The following is a 25,947-nucleotide window of genomic DNA, read 5'->3' as shown; positions in this document are numbered from 1 at the left end:
GTGAATGTGTAATGCATCCGACAACATTCAAATCTACCATCAATCTGTTTGTGTGTGGAAGATCAAAAGGATTGCAGCAATAGCGCTTTTCTGCATAGGAACCAGAAGAACTTGGGTTATCCATTTCTCAAGACGTCACAACAGATGTGGAAGCAAAATTCATGCAAGTTTAAAAATAATGGACTCAGACACCTGTTCATTATTTTGTACATCTTCAGTGCCCAACAAAAACTACACAGCACAAATACCCTAGATCCTTGAAGCCCCAACCTACAAAGCCCACCCTAATGCTCCGAAAGGCCAAAAACAGGGCAAATTCAAGGCAGAATTTAACCCAGAAGCAGCTTACCATTTTCAGCACTACAAAGCACATAGCCAGTGTGTAAAGGCCTCCTAAAAATGCCTTTGTTTAAGGGCCGTTCCGCAGACCGTTTGTGGGTGAAAATGAGAGTACTGTATTTCAGGAACTATACATGGAACTGCAGAGCTACAATTTTGCACACTTTCATTTCAGCCAAGTGCCAACTTTTATACCGAATTTCATCACAATCTGAGGTGGTCAGGTGGGATAGATCTCTAAAATTGGACCAATTGGCATTGAATGACCCAGAAAGGCGATCATATTTTCACTTTGTTGACGTAACAATGTGACAACCGCAGAGATTAGTGATGTCATTTTAAATTTAATTCAATGATGTATATTCTGAAAATGAAAAATACATTTCTTCATGCATTTAACTTTAAGTGTCTCTTCAAATACTAACTCCCATCCTCCCCTTTACATTACCTCTTTATTGTACTGTCATTGTCGTTTTGGTTTTCTTGTAAAAAAAATTTTTGAAATGTGAAAAACCAATTTATATTTTAACATTAAAACTTAAAATGCTAATTAGATAAACGCATACAATCTAAAAGTTATGAAGCATTTCAGATGGTGCCATGTAATTTTCAAATTTGCTTTACACTTTAATTTGTGAAGGACAATATTCGATGGATTAGTTCATGTCAGAATTGTTTTGTCTAGATAGAGGGTGATTACAAAAACAATCACAAGCTCTGGACAAAAAAATTGATTTTGACCATCTAAATAAAGAGTAGAAATGAGTGTAGTAACTTTAAACATGTGCACAAAAACAAGGTTCAGCCAGGACTCTATCACTCTGTAATGATGCCCCCGGGTGCTTGGTTAAGACTCTAAAGTTAATTAAGCATTTCTATGCATCTCCAAATAATTTTTTTTTGCTGCGACGACAAAATGGATCACGCTTCTGTGAAAACTGTTTCTTTACTGTTCATTAAGTTTAATTTAGGCAATTTAGAAAAGAGCTCAATACGTGTAAGATCAACCACCATAACCATAAATCAGATGATATCCAAGGTCAGTAAGAATGAAGAGGTCACAGGTTAATAGCCCTTAAACAATATTTCTGCTTACAGCTATATTATTCCAAATCATTTTACTAAATATAACCCTGCACCAGTCTCATTACATGTTCCTCCTTGTAATCCACTTAGATGAGTTTAAGATTTTTTGATTTTCATTTTAATTTGGACAACGGCATATTGTGCTGCCATCAAGTGGTCAAAAAATAAATACATTTATAACAAAATAAATACACTCAAGCAGACGTGACTTGGAATAAAACTGAGGTTTATTTTAGACTCTTACTGGAAGCATCAAGACAACATCAGTGTTCAGGCTGCAAATGAAAAGACAGCTTTTTGATTGTCCTGCTGTTTACATTACATCTTGCCTCCTTAGACCAGTGGGGTCAAAGGAGGATGTATCAGACAGGGATAGCCTCACACACAGGTGCATGTGTGAATAACCAACTCTGGAAGATTTGGGGTTCAACCTGCCTTAAAAAAGTAAACTTAAAAAAGGAAATTATTCAGAGTGCATGTGTGAAAACAAATTAAGAATAAATATCTGATGACTTAATGTTTGGAAAGCAAGCCGCTCTCACACTTTGTTTCCTGTAACACAGGGGTAGATGTACTGAGTCTCAGCCTGGTCACCTGAGAAGGAAAAAGAAGGAAACGATCAAAAACAAATTACTGAGCCAATTAAATAAAATGATAGCTTTCTTGTTGCATTTAGAGATCATTGAGGGAAGGCTGTTCCAATCTTGGCTCATCTCTTAAAAGACCCCATTTATCCCTCAGGCCTAAACAACTCTGCTTCACAGTCAAATAAAAGTAGGCTTCTAGCATGCAGACAGCTGTGCTAGAGACTCTGGCTACCTCTGGCTTTGAGCTCCCCAATCCAACCTGGAACAGCAGTGACTTTTTAGAGTTACAAATAAAAAGGTACTTTAAAGACAAAGGCTGTGGTGTTTAGCAGACAGTCAGCCTTTGTCTTTAAAGAATGTAATTTTAGCTCACTTGGCTGGTAGTAGTCGTAGATCTTGACAACAGCTGGCTTCAAGTTCTGCACCGAGAGCTTCTGAATGAGCGCTAACTCATGATTGATGGGGGTGTCTTTCGGCAACTATTAGAAAAGAAAACAGACAATAATGTTTGAAACTAATGTGCAGAGCATTACTTTTTATTTCTCACTTTGACTCATCTCACCTCCGTAAAATAAACCATAACATGATCTTTCTTTTCTTCCACACGATCCACTAGCGGGGCGCTTTTGAGCTGTGAGGAGACAGCAAATTATTATCACCATCATGGTGACATCATCATCTCTCAGGTTAACAATGAGGTATAACTGACCTTCTTCAAAGACTCTGGGTCTGGGATAAATCCAGAGAGCATTTTGATATCCAGGATCACCATGTTTGTATTGTTCTCCGCTCCGCTGTATCTGTACACACCAGTAAATTAGTTACACAGGGACTTATCCTGTACTCAGTGCACTGTGAGCTCCTTCATACAACAGTTATTGGCCTGACAACAAAGACATCATTAGATTGATGTTTTCACTGCAGTGTAGGTTTTGTCAGATAATTCTTGGAAGTCAAAATCAGTCATTGACCACAAGATGTGTCCTTTCATTTGTTCTCAACATTACAGCTTATACATGTACAGAGTATACGTATGCATTCTATTTTACATCCTGTGATAGGCGAGGAAAAAGGGGACGTTTGGGTGCTGCTGCAAATATCAGGTGCCTTTTACTACAGTAGTCAGTAAGGCGTTTTACTAGGATACACAAATCAGGATTGTACAGCTTTTGAGCCCGCTTCATAAAAAAGGCAAAAAAGTCAAAAAGACAACCTCTGATTCAAACAAACACTTAAAGTGTTTGTGTGCGGTTTGTAGGTATGCGAGTGATCCATTATGAAGTTATTTGGAATTTGGTTCCAGTTTGTGTAGAAATTTAACTTACAAGCTCTTGAATTTCAGGGAAAGCCTGCGTCTGTTAGAGGCGCTGCCACAGTCAGCTTCTGGTTCGACATTCACCATCAACGTGCGGACAGCAGTTGGAGTTGGGATGTTGTAGTGAAGAGAAATCTGGAAAACAAGTTTACAACGATCTTCAACTCTTCTCACCTGATTTTGAAGCTGTACATTTTTTCTTTGCAGCATGTAAAGGCCAAACATGTACTGGCGCTGTGACTGTGAGAAACTTGCTGCGATATTTGACTTTAAATAAACTTGAAGACAGAAAATAACTCAAAGAAATTTGACATCAGATTCATTTCAACAGTAAAGCCTCATTGAGATTAAGAAGGTCTTTCCTGAAAGTGTCCTGATGTAAGACAGGCAGAAACACATTCAACATCTCCGTCACAGAGCAGAAAAGTATTATTAATATCTGTAACCTGATGGATCTTCAGTCTACTTTTTAACACATTTAAGAGACCCGCTCCCCCAGACACAAATCCTCCTGCAGCAGAGTCCAAGCTGCAGGAGCAGTGAACCTAAAACTTGTTTTCTCCCTTTACAGGACAGATAGTGTTGTGTGAATGGGTCACAGTGGAGACAGAAATAAAACATACCACATGTTCATCAAGAGGATTCTATTAGTGTTATCAGCAACAATTTGTTTACACGTTTACTGACCTGCGCTGAAGCACACGCCGTTCCCTTCACCTGCAGGCTGTACTTTTCGGCCCCGCCCTGCAGCACCTGCTCCTGGTAGAGCAGCTTGTTTTCTTGGTTCACGTCGAAGAACAGCTGCATGCTGGGAGACTGGATCGTCACCGTGCTGGAACCTTTTGGACTGAACACCAGGGTGGAGTAGAGAGCCAAAGCCTGGAGAGCCACCACTGTGTCCTACGACAAACACGAGATCAGTAGTATTTGTTATGAAGGCTTTATTTACAGGAGGAAATGATGGCTGACAAAAGCAATGCCAGAAACAACTAAAACTATAGAAAATACATTTAAAGAAAACAAAAGACTTTAGATGTTTTGTAACTGTGCTTTCCTTCTTCCCTTCCTGATGCATTTGTGTACAATCAAATTTGTTGGCTAACTTGGTTTATAAAAAGAGTTTCTAGTTGAGTCACAGGCTTGTCTGAGAACATTTTTTGTAGTGTATTTCTCTTCTAAAAAAGTTCACTTTGACTCTATTTCAGGGTTACCTGTGTGGAGGAGAAGCCTCCAAAATAGTTCTGCTGAGTGGTCAGCCATCTGACGATGCGGGTGGAGTATCCCAGGTCTTCAGCAGTGGGAGAAGAGATGCTGAGTTTGGCCAGCAGCACATAAGAGCTGATCTCCACAGACAGAGAGGAGGTGTCTGTTGCGCTCTGAGACCAGTGGAGGTAACCTCCTGAAACACAAACACACTCATGGTGAGCTATACTGTCAGAGCTTCGATACCAGAGGGGGTTCCTTGAGGGGGAAGACTCACCTTTTTGTATTGCAACTGTGTCAAGGTGTCTCAGAAGGTGAGCACGGGTCTCCATGTCACCTGCCAGGGTGAAGACGTACGCCAGCAGAGCGGTGGCGTAGGTGTTGCTGAGGTCACTGATGGACTCCCTGAGGCAGGACAAGCTGCTTTTCACCACAGGATCCTGCAACACGTTTAAGAAGCCACATGATCTGATAAGGAAGTAATCATCGTGATAAATAAATTAAAATGTGACGTCAAAACTCTGACATTTAAAATAATCTTGTTTTAATAAATAGTCATCTGTGCGTCACTGAAATGGTGACCATGAGGTACCATTTGGGTAAATGCAGAAATGACCTGGATAAAGAAAACCTAGAAGACGTGTCCAGACTTGTCCGTCTCTTATTTTCACGGTTAAGTGAAGAAAACAATTAAAGTTTGCGAGATACAAATCACATCAGCCTCCAGAGATGAATGGCACAAAAGGTAAACAGTCAGCAGAATCAGTTAAAGCCGTTTCACTGACTGACTTTCACTTTGGCTGTCCAGAGCTTCTTTTTGTGTTTTTGATGGAACCGTTTGTCCTGACAGAAAGCTCAAACCTCTGTTTGTTCTGAATGTGTCTCTTTAGTGAAGCACATGCTGCAGCTCCTGGTGCTCTACTGCTCTCTGATTGGTTAAATCATTGACAGCACACATCAGCTGTAGTCACCTACACTTTCTTTAAGATTTTAATTTGGGCATTCTCGACACCCCTCGACTCCTCTTTTTAATTCAGTGTGACGTTGTTGTTTTACCTCTATAATATAACACACAACAAAGCTGTTGAACAAGTCTGTACTTACATTAACAGACGAGTTCATCTCCAAGAAGGCAGCAGTGATGTACGCACTGAGAGTCACTTCATCAGAGACGCCGCCCTGAAGAGAGAAAGCAAACGGTGACAGGGATGTCCAACGATACAATAACACTAAAGTTTAATCAAAATTACAATTCTGCACACAGTTTTCTCTAAGCTGATAAGATATGAAACAAATCAGCTCTTCCGTCTCTATTTACAGAATCATTTTCACCTTGGAAATGTAAATATGTGCCGATAAAGCCTTTTTTTTCAAATTTGACCCACAGAGCTGACTGGTCTGTCATTTCTACACAGACAGTTTGTGTTTACCTTCATTCTGTTGTGGAAGAGTTTCCCCAACTGTTGGAAACATCCATGTTCCTGCTGTTTGCTCACCAGCCAAGACTTTGACTCTGAAATCTTTTCTGGGTCGATGAAGACGAACAACTGTGCTTTGGCGAAGGATCTCAGCACGAAAGCCGTCAGCCTGAGAACATGAAACAAAGTTACACCAACATCTAAGTGAAGACTTGATTCTGATTGGCTGCAGGGTGTTAGTTTATTCTGGATAATGAACCTCTTTACTCCCAATCCTGCCTTTGTTTGGTGCACGACATCCCCTTATATTTCCTGTCTCTCTAGAGAAGTAACAACAACAAGGGGCTTAAGCATTTATTTCCATGTCTCTGAGTAGTATCAAAAGATTGATAATGCAGCTAAAGAAATGAAAGACTGAAAGAGTGTTTGTCCTGCACTACATCCAACCATACAAGGATCTTAACCTTACTTAGATTAGACATTCACAACAACAACCTGAATGCATAATGGAGAAATAGAAACATGTCTACACAGAACATGTGGATAGGATTCAGTAATGTTCTCACCAAGTGTTCCCTGATCCTCTTCCAAATGTGCTGTAAGCTCCTCCATGATGCTTGTAGTTCAGCTGTCTCTGGTAGCCTGTTAAACAATCACAGATGAAAACATATTGACTGTATTGAACACTTTCAACAGGTGAGCTGATGTGAGAACACGGCGGGAAATATTCAGGAAGATTCACAGAGAGGAAGTTGGAGGCGATGCTGACGTTTCGTTATGTCCCTCAGTATATGAGCTCTTCTTGAATTCAAGATTTTTTTTGATTAGGTTTGTTTCTTTATTGGTTGTAAATGTGATGTTACTATGACAACCATGTGGAGACCAAGCTTCTATTGCATCTGTGTAACTATCCTAACTGCAGGAATCTTTTGTTTTTAACACATCATGCAACATTTATTCTAAGTAAGTAAAAACGATGAGGTTAGTTGAAAGATGGAGGAGACTGACTAATTATTTTATTTATTGCATCCCTAAGAAAACAACAGATACACACCACTGGTCAGGAAGTTGCCAGCCTTCTCCATGATGGCCGGGGTCAGCTGCAGTGTGTTCTTCAGGTATTGGAGGATGTAGATGTTCGGGGCCAGAAGAGCCATGTTCTGCTCGCCACATCCATATGGCATCCGCAGCAGCCCGTCCAGGTTCTTCAGAGCTCGGCCCAGGATGTCACCTGAACAAAAACACAGACTTCATTAATTGCTGCAATTGTGGACACTTTCAATTTGACTGTAAATGGTTAAAAGTTTAGCAGATCGGCAACACTGGGTCTTATGAAAGGAAAAAAAAAAAAAAACCCACCGACACAGTTTTCACATTCACCAAAGGTTTCTTATCTGGGATTTTTCCTGAGCTAAAAAGAAAATCTACAAACAGTCGGAAGGACTTGTACCACATTAGAGTGTTTATATGCCAGCTGAAGAGAAATCAAATCCTTTCATCTGAAATCTGAAGGTAAAAGTGACAGAAGTTAGAAACATATGTAGACAACAACATATGTAGGCAAAGACATTTTAGACTGAAGCTCTTAGTTTGCATTCATCATTTCATTTGTAAGTTAGACAAACTGATTTAATACAAGTTGTATACATTTGAATCCTATCTAATATACTATTAAACCTATTTTGTCATCTCGGGGTGCTGCGTCATTTTCTGTATACCTGTGTGACCAATAAACCAGTGTAGCATGCTGGGATACACAGCTGCACGTTGTGAACTTTGACCCATCAGATTCACCACTAAGGAAGATAGTGTCATCATTTGTTTTGGGGGGTCTCTCCGAGTGGCTTATATAGCACAGAGATTTATGTTCTGGATGTTTGGGTATTTGATTAGATAAGGACGTTTCAGCACTTAGATGTGTGTAAGTAAACTTCTGAGTCTTGACTGTTGATTTTGTCTTTACCTACAGCAACAAATCCCAGAAAAGAAAATGTTGGGGAATGCCAGAATTATCTAAAAAAAAAAAAAACTGTTCAATGAGTTGAGAAGAAATGTCTTCTAAGAAAGATTGGTGACTGAGGTTCATTGAGCTTTCCGCCACCTTTATTACTTAGCTCTTTTTAAACACCATGAATACTAAGGTCCATAAATCCTTTCAGGACAAAGCCACACATTGAATTCTGTTAATAGCTGTGAAGACAATCACTCCACTGCAGCAAAGAGAAATCATCAGTTTACCCAGGACTGAAACATGAGCACGGGCAGATCCTTGGATCACATTCTCAGGGAGCGATATCTCGACTTCCTCTGTCAAAGTCTCATCTGTAAACACAAAACAAATCCTTTACAGAGAAGAACAAAACGAGGACTCAGAATAAAATTCAAAAAGGCCAACATGATGATGTGGGGAAGAATCTTTTGCTTTTTCCACACTGACCTTTGGGACAGAGCAGCCAGTTGTGGGTCTTGATCACCTCAGTTCCTTCAGCCTGAGGAGCAGAAATGATGTCACTTCCACATATTTAGCATGAGATGCTAATGATAATATTGGGATACTACAGAAAAGAAAAGCTAATCATTGCTGATTCATTAGTGTTAAAGACTAACTAATCCTTCAAATAAATGTAAACATTGACTGATCGCTCTGCAGGATCACACAAAAATAGTATGACTTGAATACTGTAAGTTGTCAAGTTTTTCAAATACAAAAATAATGCTGTTGAAGACGCCTGACCCAAGTAAAAGCAGGGTGAGTGCGTCGATTAATAACACCCTGATACATCGGTTGAAGTTTCTCTGTATGAGTTAGAGATCCTTTTTCATTGTGTTGTAAGGTACAAACCTTTACAATGAGGGATTTTGTGACCACGTCGACGCGGCCTCTCTCCGGCACGCTCACAATCTCATTGTTACATGAAGTGTGAGACGCCACAGCCTCAGCAGTCACAGACACGTTCATAACCCCTGAAACAAAGTGAGAACATCATCAACAATATGCCAGACAGCCTGTTTACACTTGTATGAGAACATTTTTAAATCCATTTCAGTGTCGGCAAAAAGGTAGCTTTATATACTAGTTTGTAGGGTTTTTTAGGAGAATGGTGACGAGTATAAAATTGTTTTTGAGCGGCTTGGTCTGACATTTACTCAACATTTTCAGAGTGCATGAGTGAAAACAACCAGTTTAAAAACAAACACAAATAGACTTGACCATCACCTAAAGCTGTGGCATCCATGATCCAGCTGAGGGTCTTGCGCTCGTTGGCACATAAACATGACGTGTACTGGTCACCAGAGAGGGGGGTGAGCGTGTAATCCAAGGAGGGGGCTGGAGTCACAGTGACCTGTTGAAAAGAGACAACTGTATTTTATCATGTTCAAAACGCAAACAACCATTGATCTAAAAAAAGATCCAAACAAGCTCTTCATAATGACATCGATAAGCTTTTCATCCAGAAAATAAAGTTGATTATGTGACTGCGGGCGTTAAAGTTTTTTGTTGACATTATTTTAACTGATTTCAGGAAGTTAAGAGACACAAGTACGTTGTTGTAGTCCTGAAGCTATATCTGCTTTAATGGAGTATTTTCAACTAACTATTTACTTTAACCCCTTCACATGACCACATATATTTTTTTAATATTTATAGTTAAACTCAGTAAAAAGATAAACAGGATCCTCTCAGTGCAGCGGGGGTAAACTCCAGGTGACCCCAGGGGCTCTTGAAGATTAAAATGTTTGTCTCACTGCAGAAGGGATGCCACAGCATAATCTGACTATAAACATTGGTTACCATGATGCAGCTGGACAGGTAGTTAAAGACGGTCGCCTTCAGCTCAAAGTTCTCGCCTCGGATGATGGAGTAAGGCAGGCTGAGCTCCAGGAAGAAAGGCTGGAAGACGGTGAGCTCTTTACGAGGAGCTAAACCAAAACCCTGAGGTGACAAACAAAAAGCCTCCGTCTCCCAGGTGGTGATGGTGTCAGGGACAGTGACGGGCACATCCTTTGTTCCAGTCTCCCTGAAGCAGAAAAAATAATGAACGCCTAGGTCTGCATTATGACTTGAAGAAATCAGGAAATGTTACATTAAGTGTCACTCTGAATAACAGCATTACCAGTTTGCACAGTGCTTTCAAACCTGATGACAACCAGTTCATCAGCATCAAAGCAGTGTAGGATGGATCAACAAACAACTCTTAAGTCAATCCATTTTTATCAAGTTCTCGTCTCTTTTCTTTGATTGGCTGATGTGATCCTGCTTGGTACAGTAAATAAGACCTAAACTGTGTTAAGAAGCTCAAATCTTCTCTGTACAGCCTGAGCTCGCCCTTAGATTTATGTTTTTTAATAGTTACATTCCAGCATGTTGTTTTGTCTGAACTGAATTTTGGTTCCTCTCTCCTTTAGGTTTTCGAGGCGCAGTCTTTAGCCGGTCCACTCACCACATAGAAGGACGGCTTTCAATGGGAATCTCTGGTGTAACATAATGAGCTACTGAAATCACATGAAAACATTGGTAATGCTTATTGTGAAGTGCATGCTATAAAATGTAATCCTGCAGGTGTCACTGCATACAATCATGTGTAAAAGGTAGAAACTCTTTGGGACATTTTGCCAGTTGTGTGATAGAAGCTCACCCAACTTCCACAAGGTCCCAAATCCAAGTCTCAGGGAAAAAACTGCGGACAGTCTCTACAACTCCCTCAGAGTTTCCAGGATGTTCACGAGCCATAGGAAAAAACTCCTCGTCAAGAAATTCCTCCATAGGAACAGAGCTTGGTTCCAAGCTTGGTTCTTCTTCACTATCGATGAGGCACAATGGCGTCCAAATAAACAAATTGGTTGCCATCTTCAGCCCAACACTCTAGATAAAACATCAAAGGAAACTCACTGAAAACGTATCAAATAAAACCTTTTTTTTTTTAAGCATTTCAAACATTTCATAAGAATTACCTGGAAAACATTGTATGCATCATCTGTGGCAGGCAGTGGGCGATGTGGCATGATAGATCTTTTTGATCTCACCGTCAGGCACTCTAAAGGGTCTTCAGCTGAGTATGGAATACGTGTAGATTTTCTGACTGGTAACAGTTTAAATATCTGAAAAGAAAGGCAGCTGAATGAGTTTCCAACAGGGGACAAATCTGTCATGTTAAAGAGAGTCCCCTGGTTCTTGATGGAGACTAATAGACACTTGGTTTATTGAAGCATTTACCTTTTCTGCGTCCAGAGTTTTCCCGGGCTCTTTAATGAGGACGCTCTGGTCGACAGCGCTCAGTCCACACAGAGAGTCAGGATGGGACGTCAACTTCAGGATGTTTTCCTCTCCTGGGACAGCCGAGGATGGAGAAAACTCCAGTGACACCTGACAAAGAAAAACTGTCAGTGGGACACAATAAAAGTGTTTAAGAAGCAAAGTCTGTGAGACAAAACACACTGACCTTGTGAGTGAAGCACTTCTCAGTGGAGAAGTCAGCACTGTGGGCGATCACCGTCTCACTGGGGAGGACAGCGTAAGCCACAACCTGGACGTCTGGAGACATCTCAGGGGACACTCTGAACTTGAAGGACATCTCGCCCTCAGTCACTGAAACAGACAGAAATATATAAATGGTTAACAGGATACCCAGTGCAGAGCAAATGTTGCATTATATTAAAGATCAGCTGCAAGAAGGAGAGAACAGCAGTTCAGTTTCTTTCAGTTTGGTGTCACTGAAGTGAAACTTCTTTGTGTTCCTGAAAGTCCTTAAATTATTTCCCATGTGTTGCAAACAGGGAAAAGTGGTGTGCATTGTTTTTGTTCAGCCTTACCAGGCCCCCCCCCTTTAACCAGAGGTGAGACAAAAAGTTACATACTGGGCCTTCATGGAAAGAAAGTTCCTGATTCAAGCCAGTCTTTTAATACCTGATTTATCTTGGACTTCAACTTGTTTGAATCCTTGCCATACAATGGCTCCTCTGGATAAGACCTGTGGGGTTTAAAAGACACACTGAATAAGTAACGCTCTCTCACAGTGACACCTCATTCTTATTACGGCAGATTACAAACTGTGCTTTTCTTGTTTGTCAGAAGAACATGAATAGACTTCCAAACAGTTCACCCACCAGATACATGACATCAGCAGAGCCTTGAGCTTCTCCGACTACAACGAAACGGATGAAGATTTCTGCTTCTGTATCACAGGCAAGTGGTCGATAGTTTCTCTTCACCTCCAGGGAGCTGATTGTTTTAGTTTCTGGAGCAAAAGCTTTGACCGAGGTCAGCGTGTGCTCTCCGGTTTGGTAGTACGGAGATCGATGCCCATCGTATGTCACTGAGGGTTTGCTGCTTACCTAGATCGTGGGGTGAAGTTGAGAAATGAACCTATGAGTGTTGAGCTTCAACCAAGTTCAACAAAGAATAACTTCAGTTTGAGTTCCCACCCTCTCCTCTGACATAATTAGGGCTGCAGCTAACGATTATTTTAATAGTCGAGTATTCTATCGATTAATCGGATACAATTTTTTTTTTATTTCTTGAACTTAATTTAATAGTAATACATGGCAATGAAAATAACAGAAGTCAGTTAAATGAATAACCAATTCAATTCCTCTTAAGATAAACATTTTTATTGGCAGACTTAACATAGCCGAACTGGTAGCTGCTTCTTTCAAGAAAAAAGAGTGCATTTAAGTTTCATTGGCATATTCTGGATTTTAAAGATGACAAAAAAAAGTTGACAAAAACTGAAACATATTGCCACATTACACTCTTGTTTTTTTCTAAAGTACAAAAATAAATAACAGTAATTTCAAATTACTTTTTAAGAAGGTGTAAAAAAAATTAAGATAAAACTGAGGCTTAATAATAAACAATGTCTTTCTCCACACTGTGTGTCTGTGTGCGCGCTCAGCTCTTTAAAGGAGCCTGTGGTTGCAATGAAGGAAAGTAAGCACATCAACATGCTCAGAACTGAGGCTCGCTCTGCGCTTCGATGCAATATTCCCTGCTGCAGAAAACAGGCGCTCTGATGGCGTAGATGTTGCTGGGATACACAGGAAGGACTGTGCTAGCTTTGACAGTGTTGGATAGCGCGCTGCATTCACTTTCCACCATGACAGCGGATTCTTCTTCTTGGATAGAGGATGTTCTCCAAAGTACATCAAAACTTCCTTCTGGACATTTTGACTCAACTGCTGCTCCTCATTCTCTTCATCACTGGTGCTTGAGTCTGATGACCCCAGACTCGAGCAATGATTTAGTAAATGGCTTGTCTTGTGTTGTGCTGGGAGACCCAATTTCACTTGCATTCTTCTGCTTCGCTTCCTTTTTGGCAGCAAGTGCCAGGGTTTGTACTGTGCGTTGGACCTTGAAAACTTCATCAGGAGACAGGAACTTAAGTTTCCTAAACCTGGGATCTAAAGCAGCAGCAAGTAAGAGATGGTTGGATTCAGGTTGAAACACATCTAGTCCTTGCCATCTTGCTGTGATCTGTTCTGTCACATCAGTTTGGTATGACTTGACTGATGCAGTCTCAAAGGTTGGAGTCTGTATGGACTTCTTAAGACTTTGCACAAGCTGTGGAAGTGCAGAGAGGGTAACATATTCTTGCCCACTCAGAAATACAGTTGCTCCTTCAAATGGCTCAAGGGCCTGGTTCAGCTCCTGAATCACATCCCACTGTTCAGGCTTGAGATCAAGGTAGTGTTTTCCTCTTGGTGTCACTGCTGGGTCAGACAATGCAGCAGTTACTGGCCATCTCTGTTCCAACAGCCTGGACAGCATGTGGAAAGTACTGTTCCAGCGAGTGCTTACATCCTGCACCAGCATGTGTGACGGTGTGCCCATTTGCTGCTGCTTATCCTTTTGTTTGGTGCATGCTAGCTCGCTCTTCTTAAAGTATTCAACAAGACATCTTGCAGCAGCTACACACTTAGAGTTAGCCTGGTTTTTCTTCAGAGCGCACTGCACCACCAAGTTAAGCGTGTGTCCTGCACATCGCACTGATGCCCATCCATGTTTTTCAGCCAAAATCTTAGCTGCTGCTACAACATTAGCACCGTTGTCATGGACAACAGCTTTGATTTTTTCTGGTGGAATGTTAAACTTTGCAATAACATCCTCAATCCACTCTGCAATATTTGTAGCTGTGTCTCTCTCTTCAAGTGGCATTGTTGTCAGGCTGTGGGACTCCATTCCCCAGTCCTCCCCAAGAAAGTGGCACGTCACACCCAGATATGCTTCTGTAGCAACGCTGGTCCAGATGTCGATTGTGAGAGCGATGCTGTCGGTCTCTTTTAGCATGTTTTTTAACTTGCCTTTAATGTCCTCGTACTTTTTCTCCATCATTTTCATGAAGTAGGTTCTTGAAGGAAGCGCATAGTTTGGATTGAAAGCGAAAATCATCTTCTGGAATCCTTCATCCTCCACCATGGACAGTGGACGCATGTCTGTGACAATCATGTTCAGAATGCGGTCTGTGAAGTCAGCAGCTTGCGCAGTTGAACATGACGGAGCCCTCTGTACAAAGCTGTCCAAAGTACCACTCTGCGATTTACTGGAGAAAAACAAAAAGTAGTAGAGTAGAATTAATTTTGTTATTTATTCATTGATTACCAGGCCTAAATTAATGGCAAATGTACATATTATGATGTGATCTACAACTGATGACCCTACTCTCTGCAATAGAATTAAAATGAATAAAGCCAATATATTGTCATAAAATAAATACCTAAACAAATAAATAACATGTTGACCAGGTCTGACAACCTTGTGTGTGTGTGCGTGTGTGTGAGTGAGTGAGTGAGTGAGTGAGTGAGTGAGTGAGTGAGTGAGTGAGTGAGTGAGTGAGTGAGTGAGTGAGTGAGTGAGTGAGTGAGTGAGTGAGTGAGTGTGTGTGTGTGTGTGTGTGTGTGTGTGTGTGTGTGTGTGTGTGTGTGTGTGTGTGTGTGTGTGTGTGTGTGTGTGTGTGTGTGTGTGTGTGTTGGTAAATGTGTATTAGGAGGACATTTCGTATGAATACATGCCACACTAAAAGGACATTTTGAACTAGACAATTCCAGCAGAAATTGTGAGGGTGGTTGCCGTCTGTATATGTGTTTCTGAGTTATACTGCAGTAAGACTGTTTAACTGTAGTCAGCTAACAGCTAAGACAGAACTCTGTCCCACTGCTATGGTCCCACTCAAATGATGATGTCATCACTCTAACTCTGAACACCTGCTGCTCACTGATTGATAGAATGTTCTGGCAGTTTGGCAGATCAAAGGTGAATGTCAACCAAAGTCTTTGAATGGGCTTACCACTGCTCGCAAAGCCTCAAATATCTTAAAAACTAAACATGGTATCACTGATCCGTTTGGACTGTGAGCGACAGCACAAATAGGCGCACGTTTTGATATATTTTATTTGTATGTAACATTCAGACTGGGACCACAGTGGCAATTTTAAAACATGAGTGAAAATTGTGAAATTCTGGAGGTTAGGTAGAGTGAGAGCCCAATGTGTGTGTATGTGGTGCGTGACTGTCAAACAAATTCCTCCCCTGGGAGACTGAAACATTTTATTTCTTTATTTTTTGCATTATGAGTGAGAGGACACTCAGAGCTTTATTTTGATGTATTTTGTTTATATATGCGAGCAACAGTGACTTCAGGATGGCGATTTACAAATATGTTTCCAAAACTGAAGTTTTTGGCAGTTACACTCTAGGATTTCAAATTTTGCCATTCATTTTCAATGGGGCAATTTTTTGTCGTTTAAACTCGATTTGTGTCCACACCGTGTGACCGAAGTTTCCACAAAGTAATAGCACCTATGTCATGACCGAGCCGCTCGTTTTGATACCTTTTTTGTGCGTGTGGCGCCAACGCTGTGGGAGGAGTAGCGCGCGTAAATTTGAGGATATAATAATAATAATAAGAATATTTACAATAGTAGTAGTGTGGTTTGCCTTTCAGGCAACCACCCTAACTAGACAATTCCAGCAGAAATTGTGAGGGTGGTTGCCGTGTGTGCGTGAGAGTCTGTGTGTGCGTGCATGTGTGGGACAGCAGTAAGAATGGTGCCATCTAACAGCTGAGACAGAACTCTGTCACACTGAAACAATGATGTCATCACTCTTAACTCTGAACACCTGCTGCTCACTTGACATTCAGCTTTGATCTGCCAGAACATTCCATCAATGTATTTGAATGGGCGTACCACTGCTCGCAAAACCTCAAATATCTTGAAAACTAAACATGGTATCACCAATCCGTTTGGACTGTGAGCGACATAACAAATAGGCGCACGTTTTGATGTATTGTATTTTCATCTAGCATTCAGACTGTGATCACAGTGGCAATTTCAAAACATGAGTGAATACTGGGAAATTCTGGACATCCGCTAGAGTGAGAGCCCAATGTGTGTGTATGTGGTGCGTGACTGTCAAACAAATGTCTCTCCTGGGAGACTGGAACATTTTATGTTTTTATTTTTTGCTTTATGAGTGAGAGGACACTCAGAGCTTTCTTTTGATGTATTTTGTTTATATATGCGAGCAACAATGACTTCAGGATGGCGATTTACAAATATGTTTCCAAAACTGAAGTTTTTGGCCGTTACACTCTAGGATTTCAAATTTTGCCATCTGCTTTGAATGGGGCAAATTTTGGCCAATTTTTTGTCACTTAAACTTGATTTGTGTCCAAACCGTGTGCCCGGGGTTTCCACAAAGTAATAGCACACTTTTTGGGGCCGAGCCGGTCGTTTTGATACCTTTCTTGTGTGTGTGGCGCAAACGCTGTGGGAGGAGTAGCGCGGCCCGTTTTGAGGATATAATAAGCGGAACTAGACAATTCCTGCAGAAATTGTGAGGGTGGTTGCCGTCTGTGTTTCTGAGTTATACTGCAGTAAAACTGTTTAACTGTAGTCAGCTAACAGCTAAGACAGAACTCTGTCCCACTGCTATGGTCCCACTCAAATGATGATGTCATCACTCTCTGAACACCTGCTGCTCACTGATTGATAGAATGTTCTGGCAGTTTGGCAGATCAAAGCTGAATGTCAACCAAAGTCTTTGAATGGGCTTACCACTGCTCGCAAAGCCTCAAATATCTTAAAAACTAAACATGGTATCACCAATCCGTTTGGACTGTGAGCGACAGCAAAAATAGGCGCACGTTTTGATATATTTTATTTGTATGTAACATTCAGACTGGGACCACAGTGGCAATTTTAAAACATGAGTGAAAATTGTGAAATTCTGGAGGTTAGGTAGAGTGAGAGCCCAATGTGTGTGTATGTGGTGCGTGACTGTCAAACAAACGCCTTCCCTGGGAGACTGAAACATTTTATGTTTTTACTTTTTGCTTTATGAGTGAGAGGAGACTCAGAGCTTTATTTTGATGTATTTTGTTTATATATGTGAGCAATAATGACTTCAGGATGGCGATTTACAAATATGTCTCCAAAACTGAAGTTTTTGGCAGTTACACTCTAGGATTTGAATTTTTGCCATTCATTTTCAATGGGGCAAATTTTTGTCGTTTAAACTCGATTTGTGTCCAAATCGTGTGGCCGAAGTTTCCACAAAGTAATAGCACCCATGTCATGACCGAGCCGGTCGTTTTGATACCTTTTTTGTGTGTGTGGCACAAACGCTGTGGGAGGAGTAGCGCGCGTAAATTTGAGGATATAATAATAATAATAAGAATATTTACAATAGTAGTAGTGTGGTTTGCCTTTCAGGCAACCACCCTAATAATAATAATATTAACAATTGTAGTAGTGTGGTTTGCCTTTCAGGCAACCACCCTAATTAGCAGGACAGGGGCGATTTTTTTTTTAATTTTGAAAAAATTCTAAAGACGTAGAGGTGTTTCTATAGGTCCCTAGACCCTAAAAATCCCAAAAAACACAGATGTCCGTTTAATACACAATAACATGATTTTGTGTATAATCTGTGTATCGCCACAGCACCCCCTATATCTGGGTTCTTGTAATTGCAGGCCTCATGAATATTCACACAGTGTGTATTATTCTGAGCCTCTGATTGGCTGTCTGCCCGGAAGGTCCTGTTAATTCTTACACTGTCCTTCTAATTCACGTGTGGCTATTTACACAGGATGAGTAAGCAATATGATAACTAGCCTCTGATTGGTTGTCTACTGGAAGGTCCTGATAATTCTTACACTGTCCTTCTAATTCAAGTGCGGCTATTTACACAGGATGAGTAAGCAATGTGATTACTCTCTATGCTAAAAAACTGGAGATTTTATAAAGGTTAGTTGGGTGCCTAAACCCAACCTTTTGTCTAACCTTAACCAAGACTGGGTGGGTGGATGGATGGATGGATAGATGGATAGATGGATAGATACTTTATTGATCCCGAGGGAAATTCAAGTGATATGATATGCCTAAACCTAACCTTTGTAACCTCCATCAAGAGGATTTTACAGCTAAAGCTCAAGTAACAGGTTGAAGCCTGGTTTATACTTCTGCATCAAATCAACACTGAACTCTATGCCATAGACAACATGTCTGTCTTCGCCTACGCCGCTGTAACTACATGTCAAGGCGAAGCACTGTGATTGGTTTACCTGATAGGATCGTATGTCTACTGTTTCGCACAGTGATCCCCACCATTTGCCTGGTGGTCAAATCGCATCGCGACCAAACAAGAGAAGGAGAGACACTGAAGCCCAAACGGTTCATGACAGAGTCTAGGCCTATGCATTGACATGAAACTGAAGTATAAACCAGGCTTTAACTTGGTAAGATCAACTGGAGAAATGAAACACAAAGCCTCTGTTTGGACCTAGTGTTAACATAATTTTTTTGAGACTGGATCACAAGCGGACAGCTTTAAATACAGGTGTGGACACACTTAATGCATTTTGAATGTGCATCGTGCCAAAAGCCAGTCTGAGCCATCCGTATCTGCATGCAGTACAGTAAACCTCCATGGGGCTTGGGCCACATGAGGGACAGCCTCCTTTGCTAAGTAGGTGACTCTCAGTACCTGTTTGCGCGCAACAGCCTCAGAACTTCTTTTACTCATTTTAACCATTGATGTATTTTACAGGACGTTGGCACGAGGATTGGTTAACGAAACGCAGTACAAATTTGGTACCGGTTTTGACGTAAATAGTAGTTACTGGATTGAATAAGAATGAACATTTCAGTGCCTGAATATTTTTACCACACCCTGTTGTTCCGGCGCCGAAACCTTTGATTTTAATGAAACATCTTGTGTTACTTGCATTTATAATGTTTAAAGATTTAAGTTGTTGTTGTTTTCTATTTGGCCCTGGAAGTAAATGGTATTGATTTTAGACTAATCCTAAGTGTGCATTTTCATTTTTTAATTACCGGTTCAAGAACCATTTATGCACCAGAACCGTTAAAAAAAATACAGGGGAGGTACTGTATCGGATAAAACGTAACCGATATCCAACCTTAGTTGGCACATATGATGCATTGTATAGTAAGATCTGATTGTTCTAGTGGAGCTTAAAAACTTAAAAATGCAAATAAAGTTAAGACAGCAGCTTGTGGAGAAATTGAGGCAAACAGTGAATTTCATCCAGCAGGTGGACAGTGGGGTGAAGGAGGCAGTCCAATTCATGGTAGGCCAGTCCACCTCATGCTAAGCCAGAGTGGTCTGTGCACAGCCAGTACAGTTGATCCAATTAAGATCTGCAATTTATGTAAAGATAGGGGTCATTGGAACTGTGAATGCCCTGTTAAGTTCAGTGGCAAAAGGTGTTTGTCGGGTTCTGAAATGTACACTCCAAATCAAAAAATGTAGCCACATTTCTTAGCAGGTTCTTAGCAGGTGTTGTTCTCTACCCCTGCTTTCATTACCATCTTTGTATTTTAGAAACAATACAGATGAACAAATTAAGCAGGGATGTCTTTAGCAGGGATACATCTCTGTCTGTGGGAGCTCAATTTTGTTTCTATAATCTTCATAAAATAAAAATTGAGGATTGAACATATTTAGTGTTGGCATGTTGGAAGAATATCCTTCCAGCAATTCAAATATTCACCAAACAGTAGAAAAGTCAATACTTGTTTGGCACTGTATTTCATGAGATATATAGACTAGTACAAGATGAGTAAAAAGTAAACACACAGTTCCTGTGTACTCTTCACCATGTCAGGTTCAGACTTTAGAAGGTCTGTTAGTTTAGTATATTGGAAGATTAAAGTTACATTTAGAATCATACAGACACAGGTCCTGTGTAATCCTCACCATGTCAGGTTCAGACTATAGGAGGTCTGTTTAGACATGCAGGTTCTGTGTAATCTCCTGTGAAGAATCTTCTTGTCTGTTTAACAATGTCCTTGATGGACTGGCAACATCTGTGCATGATTCTATACATTGCCTTTACTGGGGACCAGTGAGTGTGCCTTTGTTTTCTTTGTTTTTGAAACATTCACTGGTTTTGATACTCTACACCACACAAGTGTCAGTCATGATCAAATTCTTATCTTTTGATGACACTGTTTTTGGTCAACAGGACTATGATCATGATCTCATCCCTGAAGAAATGTGAAGTTAGGGTCATTTAAATGTTTTAATTAAACATTTCTCCACATCATTCTGATAAACAACAGCTCTTTAAACATCCAGATGATGCCCTTGTCAGTGAAGAACTCTTTAAGCTCTGATCCTTTGAGTGACCTCCTCAGCTCTTTCAGATCTTGGTCTGCTCTTTCAAATGTCTCAGCATTACCTGAATTACACAGTCCTTGCCTGGTTACAAATCTCTCTAAGGCTAAGAGAACGTTTTCAGTTATCTTATTTGACACTAACTCAGAATACAATGCCAGAGTGTCAGCTTGTAAAGTACGCTGAATGACCACTGGATTTGACAAACAAGGCCTCTTCATGTCTATCCATGTCACTTCAAAAGGGAGGGGAACAGGGTGTGGTGATCTACTACAGAATTTATTATTTGGTAAATTGTCTCCTGGTTTGCTCTGTGGTAGTGCTCTATCTCTCTGCTCTTGACCTCGTTTTGCAGAAACTGAATAAGCTGGTCAACTTTCCACTCACCACTGGAGTCTTATTTAAGTGCATAATTCAGCTCCATGTATTTTGCTAGAAGCTGTAGTTGCGCTGGACATAGCATGCATCCATATGTGTCACTGTGAACTATAAGTCCAAGCCGTTAATGTGGATTTCACCTAACAAAGACTAAATTTATAATTTAAAGGGTCCATTAGTTGCTTAACCCCATAGAGGATCATCTACTTCACAGTATTTAAGAAACCTTTCGACAACAAAATAAATCCTTATTGTTGTTTGTTTAGCACAAACTGAAAACACAGGTTATAAGGGCAATGAACCCAGCAGAAAACTAAAAGAAGGGCAAAGAACCCAGCATATAACTAAAAGAAGGACATAGAACCCAGCATATAACTAAAAGAAGGACATGGAACCCAGCAGAAAACTAAAAGAAGGGCAAAGAACCCAGCATATAACTAAAAGAAGGACATGGAACCCAGCATATAACTAAAAGAAGGACATGGAACCCAGCAGAAAACTAAAAGGACAAAGTACCCAGCATATAGCTAAAAGAAGGACATAGCACCCAGCAGAAAACTAAAAGAAGGACATAGAACCCAGTATACAACTAAAAGAAGGACATAGAACCCAGCAGAAAACTAAAAGAAGGACAAAGAACCCAGCATAGAACTCTAGACTAGACTCTGTTGCTCTAATACTGGAGTGAAGGCACTGTCTCATACAGTCCACATGTGTGTGTGTGTTTAATGTTCCATTTATCCATGTTTGACCCTTTAATACACAGGACTTACATGTTTGTGTATGTGTATGGCTATGGTCCTGATAATACATTTGGGCCTGCTAATTACAGAGGGCGGAGCTAAGTACCTCATTATCGTTGTCCTCTTAATACACCATGGTGTCAGGTTCTTATATGTTGAGTTCTGATGTGTTTTCTTATATTTTGAAGTGAGATTCTTGTTGTATAGCTCAAACAAGATTTTCAAGATTTACTTCATCTTTCTAGCACAAGTGGAAAGGGGGGACTGTCTAATGTGGCAGAAAACTGGTTTGAAAAAATAGTCCTCCTAAATCACCTTTACCCGTATAGGTGTGTGTGTGTGTGTGTGTGTGTGTGTGTGTGTGTGTGTGTGTGTGTGTGTGTGTGAGAGCATGACATATTCACAATAATCTCGTCATGTGGCCACTACAATTATTTCCCCTGTTAATCAGCCATTATTCAGCTACGTGTATGTTATTTACGTGCTGTAATCTCCAATCACTGACCTAAATTAAATACTTCTGTGAACGTGACAATAACATTAGACTTACCTGTTGGATCCGCTCGGCAGACTCGATGCATAAAGGGGATGCTTTCGGCTCAGGTGTTGTAGCATTGAAGTAGTGCTGTTATGGTATGCTAATTCTGTTTTGCAGTACACGCATTGTACTGTATTTTGCTCCCGATTTAGTTTATAATGGTCCCACACTTTCCACAGTTTACGTAGTTTTCTTTGCTCTCCTTGTCGCTCATCTCCCTCGGTCTCCGTCTCCATTTTGCATTCCGCACTTTGCGCGCACATGTAGGCATCAAAAGCGGAAGTGGCTTAAACGAAGCATCGAGTCAGAGAATTTTGCCTCGATGCATTTTTGTAATCGAATAACTCGAGGAATCCTTTCAGCCCTAGAAATAATACTCACTTCACATCATTTTGGGTTTATAATGTAAACCTGTTCATTTAAAGTAACATCGTTTTCAGGTTCATGAAAACTATGATGAAATAATATGCTGCAGAGTCTAAAACAACTCAGTATACAGCTTCACAACCCTCTGTGTAACTTACTACAACAACATGGGAGTATGTGTGTAGATTGATGTCTTGTTTTTGTGTGTCTATATGTACATACAGATCCCTAAAAGGTGTAACAGATGTACATCACATATTCTGTTCTCGACTGTTTCCCTGCAAAAAAACTAAATCCCAACCAACACGATCGATCAACTCGACAAAACAGAAAGCTGTACATTCCTGTTCATAAGACGCCAAAATCCAGTCTGAAGCAGATATTTGTGCATAGAGATGATCAGTAGCAGCGTATTGATCATTTAGGTCTAAACCTTTGTGTGTTTTGATGTTGTCTTAGTTTCTAGTGCAGTTTCACATCGTACTTACAAGAAGCTGGATGTCGTGTTTAAACTCAGCTGTGCTGATCGTGAAAGCTGCGACACCTTCACTGTCAGTTGTGAGACTCTGCAGCAGACGTGAGAACCACCTCTCTCCCTCAAACAAGTGCACCTTCATGCCAGGGATGGGCGTGTTGTCGTAAGTCACAGCTTTGACCTGTTAAAAGCACAAAGTTGCATGACTAAACAAAAAGCTGAGACTGTGCTCAGGATCTGATGCATGAGTGAGCGTGAACTTACTTTTCCCTCCACATCTGATCCTTTGTCATAAATCTTGGGTGTGTCAATGAAGAAAACCTTTCCGATGACGTAGGATATATCAAGTCTCTTCTGATTATGGAGTGCAATACCTGTACAAGAAGCCTCAGTGTTAAAGCTCAAAAAGATATAAACAATTAATAGATTTTTCAAAACAAGATTGACACTTGCCTGTTCCCTCCTCCTCCACGCTGGCCTCGAGTTGCAGTGAATCTCGAAGCACTTTTTGGTCAAGTTTTCTGAAAGTTGACATCTTGATAAGAAAAGTTGCACAGCCGGTCTTATCCGCCTAAAAAGTTTAATTTAACAGAGTAATTAAAATCAAAATAAGGACATTGAGGTTCAGTCTCCAGTTTTGTTGGAGCTTGGTTCAAGCTGGAAAACAATCTTCTGTTCTTTGTGTTGGAATGATTAGACAGGAGACTTTATATACTTTCTTCTTTATTTAGAAGTATGTTGAATGTCAAGTAATGCATGTAAGGTTCCAGCAGACTCTACCTGTTTTATCTCCATGTGAGATGGGGGTGTTATCTCAGGGACACGATCTGGATTATCAGGGGTGACGTCAAAGGTCCTTGTATAATAGTGACTGAGAGGTCGGTGCATCTCAATTGTAACATTTCCTGGGACAGGCTGCCCGTATGTATATCTACATACACAAATTAAACATGGTGTTTGAATAGAGACATTTTCTGTTAGTTTGTTTAAGAGTGAACGAATGAAAGAAGCTTGACTTACTTTGCACAAACTACAACTTTGAGGTCTTCTTGTCCGATACTAACTTCACCAGCTGCATCTATTTTGACTTCAAATCTCGGCAAAACTGCAGACAAAACATTTTATTATTGCTTCAAGACAAACGTATTGAAATAGAAGGTATGAAGAGAAATAACTCACCGTATTTCTCCACCTTAAAGGTGTGAACAATTTTCTTAACCCCAATCGACACAATGACATTGTAGGTTCCTTCACGAGCCTCAGAGTTTAAGGAGTAAAACAGCTGCAATATTTTGCCATTGGATTGTTTTTGTAACCACTGTCCAATCCTGTTGTTGGCTGAATCCTGTATATGACGAAGGTGCAAAATTAAAATACAGGAGAAACGTGTATTCAAAACAGAATAAAGCCTGGACCAAACTGCCAACTTCTCTCCCAAATGACAGTATGAAGCTCATTTCAGTCAAAAAAAAAAAAAAAAAAGCTCATTGAGACGCTTTTCGCTCTGCAGCGCAGTTAGGGGGTGCAAGGGAACACTTTGAAAGATTTCTAAATTTGACTTCTTGCACAAGTTAGTGCGTTATCTTTTTGTGAGACAGGTCCTGATACATCATAAAGGTGAGTAGATATTTTCTTACCTTAATTTCAATGACAGTGTACTGTGAAAAAAGAAAGCTGTATTAGAGGACATTTTGATTCCGTCATTGTTGCCAGTGTCTTTGTTATATTTCCCATAGAAAATCATTGCGTTTCATCATTTTCAGTTTCAACTGGCAAATAAACTGAATTTATTTTACTCTTTGAGGCTTCCATCATAAACCTAGGTTGGCTTTCTAGCTAGTTTCAAGACCAAACTGCTAAACATTACATTAGAGCAATACATCACGTTTAAGTGTTTCAGTAAATCTATTATAAAATCAGCCCAAGTACCAATCTTTAGATGAATAAAATCTAATAATCCAGGAAAAGGCTGTTTACACTCTTACCAAGCGATTGACAGGTCTCAACTTGCTGTCCAGAGAGACGACTCTGAAATTCACTGAGAAATGTGCAAAGAGATATGAAGTTAAAAAACCTCATCTTCTGAGTATTACTTTCAATCCACCTAAACCTTGCACAAAAAGGACATTTGTCTCTAGTATATCATTTCTTTGTTGTGGTACCATTTAAAGGGGAACACACATTTCCTTACATTGTTTAATCATCAAGCAATAAGTCAACCACTCAATAAATTATAAACGCCTATTTTATGTAATAAGGAATTGAAAGCCAGACAACTATCTAACAACCTGTTTGTCCTGGGAGGTAGATCGGCTTATCCGTTTGGATGAATGTGCTGGGCTGGTAGGCTTTGAGCAGAACTTTTCGAACTTCTTTTGAGTTAAACGTTGCCCCGCGGACCTGCACCTCCAACATCCGGACTTCCTCTTGAACTGAAGGAGCCTGTGAAAGAAGGTGTAATGGCAATTTTCCAATTTGAATGTCCTTTTATTTGATTGCCATTAACAGGCAGGCAGGGATGAAGTTTTAACGCAGAGGCGAATCATGACAGTCCAGTTGTAATTATTGTTGACTTGACGGTTTATTGTAGTGAATTGATGATAAAATAAGAACAAAACATACCATTTTCCATTGGTTTCTCTTAGTGCTGGTGGTAACATGAGTGCTGGTCTGGTGAGAACTGTTTGTGCTCCCCCTACAGGTTTCCCACCTGCGTGAAGTTGGCCCCCCATCCCACGCAAAACTTCGGGGTCATAGTCGCATTTGTTTGTGCTTCGTTTGTGCTGGTTTGTGCTGTAAAAAGTTTCGTTTGTGCTGTTTCTGTTTTTGAGTTATTAACGATTATTATATAGGTCATCCTG

The 25,947-nt window shown here is 40.4% G+C and overlaps 1 protein-coding gene across 1 annotated transcript in view; it reads right to left on the bottom strand.

Moving 5' to 3' along the window:
• Positions 1–1,925: 1,925 nt before the first annotated feature.
• Positions 1,926–25,947, bottom strand: part of LOC306830018 (alpha-2-macroglobulin-like protein 1) — a 40,360-nt gene continuing 16,338 nt past the window's right edge. Inside the window, exons 3-31 of the mRNA XM_079353235.1 lie at positions 25,375–25,528; positions 25,072–25,124; positions 24,724–24,744; positions 24,266–24,431; positions 24,107–24,191; positions 23,867–24,017; positions 23,540–23,657; positions 23,351–23,460; positions 23,100–23,267; positions 12,054–12,281; positions 11,854–11,917; positions 11,390–11,535; positions 11,107–11,313; positions 10,586–10,707; positions 9,742–9,967; positions 9,166–9,292; positions 8,729–8,912; positions 7,003–7,196; positions 6,515–6,590; positions 5,961–6,117; positions 5,635–5,709; positions 4,808–4,970; positions 4,539–4,726; positions 4,015–4,227; positions 3,338–3,462; positions 2,722–2,812; positions 2,575–2,643; positions 2,386–2,491; positions 1,926–2,019 (exon numbers count right to left, since the gene is read on the bottom strand). Coding sequence (XP_079209361.1) covers positions 1,964–2,019; positions 2,386–2,491; positions 2,575–2,643; positions 2,722–2,812; positions 3,338–3,462; positions 4,015–4,227; positions 4,539–4,726; positions 4,808–4,970; positions 5,635–5,709; positions 5,961–6,117; positions 6,515–6,590; positions 7,003–7,196; positions 8,729–8,912; positions 9,166–9,292; positions 9,742–9,967; positions 10,586–10,707; positions 11,107–11,313; positions 11,390–11,535; positions 11,854–11,917; positions 12,054–12,281; positions 23,100–23,267; positions 23,351–23,460; positions 23,540–23,657; positions 23,867–24,017; positions 24,107–24,191; positions 24,266–24,431; positions 24,724–24,744; positions 25,072–25,124; positions 25,375–25,528 — 3,843 coding nt within the window. The 3' untranslated portion in view covers positions 1,926–1,963. The remainder of the gene's footprint in view (positions 2,020–2,385; positions 2,492–2,574; positions 2,644–2,721; positions 2,813–3,337; positions 3,463–4,014; positions 4,228–4,538; positions 4,727–4,807; positions 4,971–5,634; positions 5,710–5,960; positions 6,118–6,514; positions 6,591–7,002; positions 7,197–8,728; positions 8,913–9,165; positions 9,293–9,741; positions 9,968–10,585; positions 10,708–11,106; positions 11,314–11,389; positions 11,536–11,853; positions 11,918–12,053; positions 12,282–23,099; positions 23,268–23,350; positions 23,461–23,539; positions 23,658–23,866; positions 24,018–24,106; positions 24,192–24,265; positions 24,432–24,723; positions 24,745–25,071; positions 25,125–25,374; positions 25,529–25,947) is intronic.

Source organism: Symphodus melops, assembly GCF_947650265.1.
Source record: "Symphodus melops genome assembly, chromosome: 10".
NCBI lineage: Eukaryota > Metazoa > Chordata > Actinopteri > Labriformes > Labridae > Symphodus > Symphodus melops.
The sequence above is the reverse complement of the archived record's forward strand: the minus strand, read 5'-3'. Positions and strand labels throughout refer to the sequence as shown.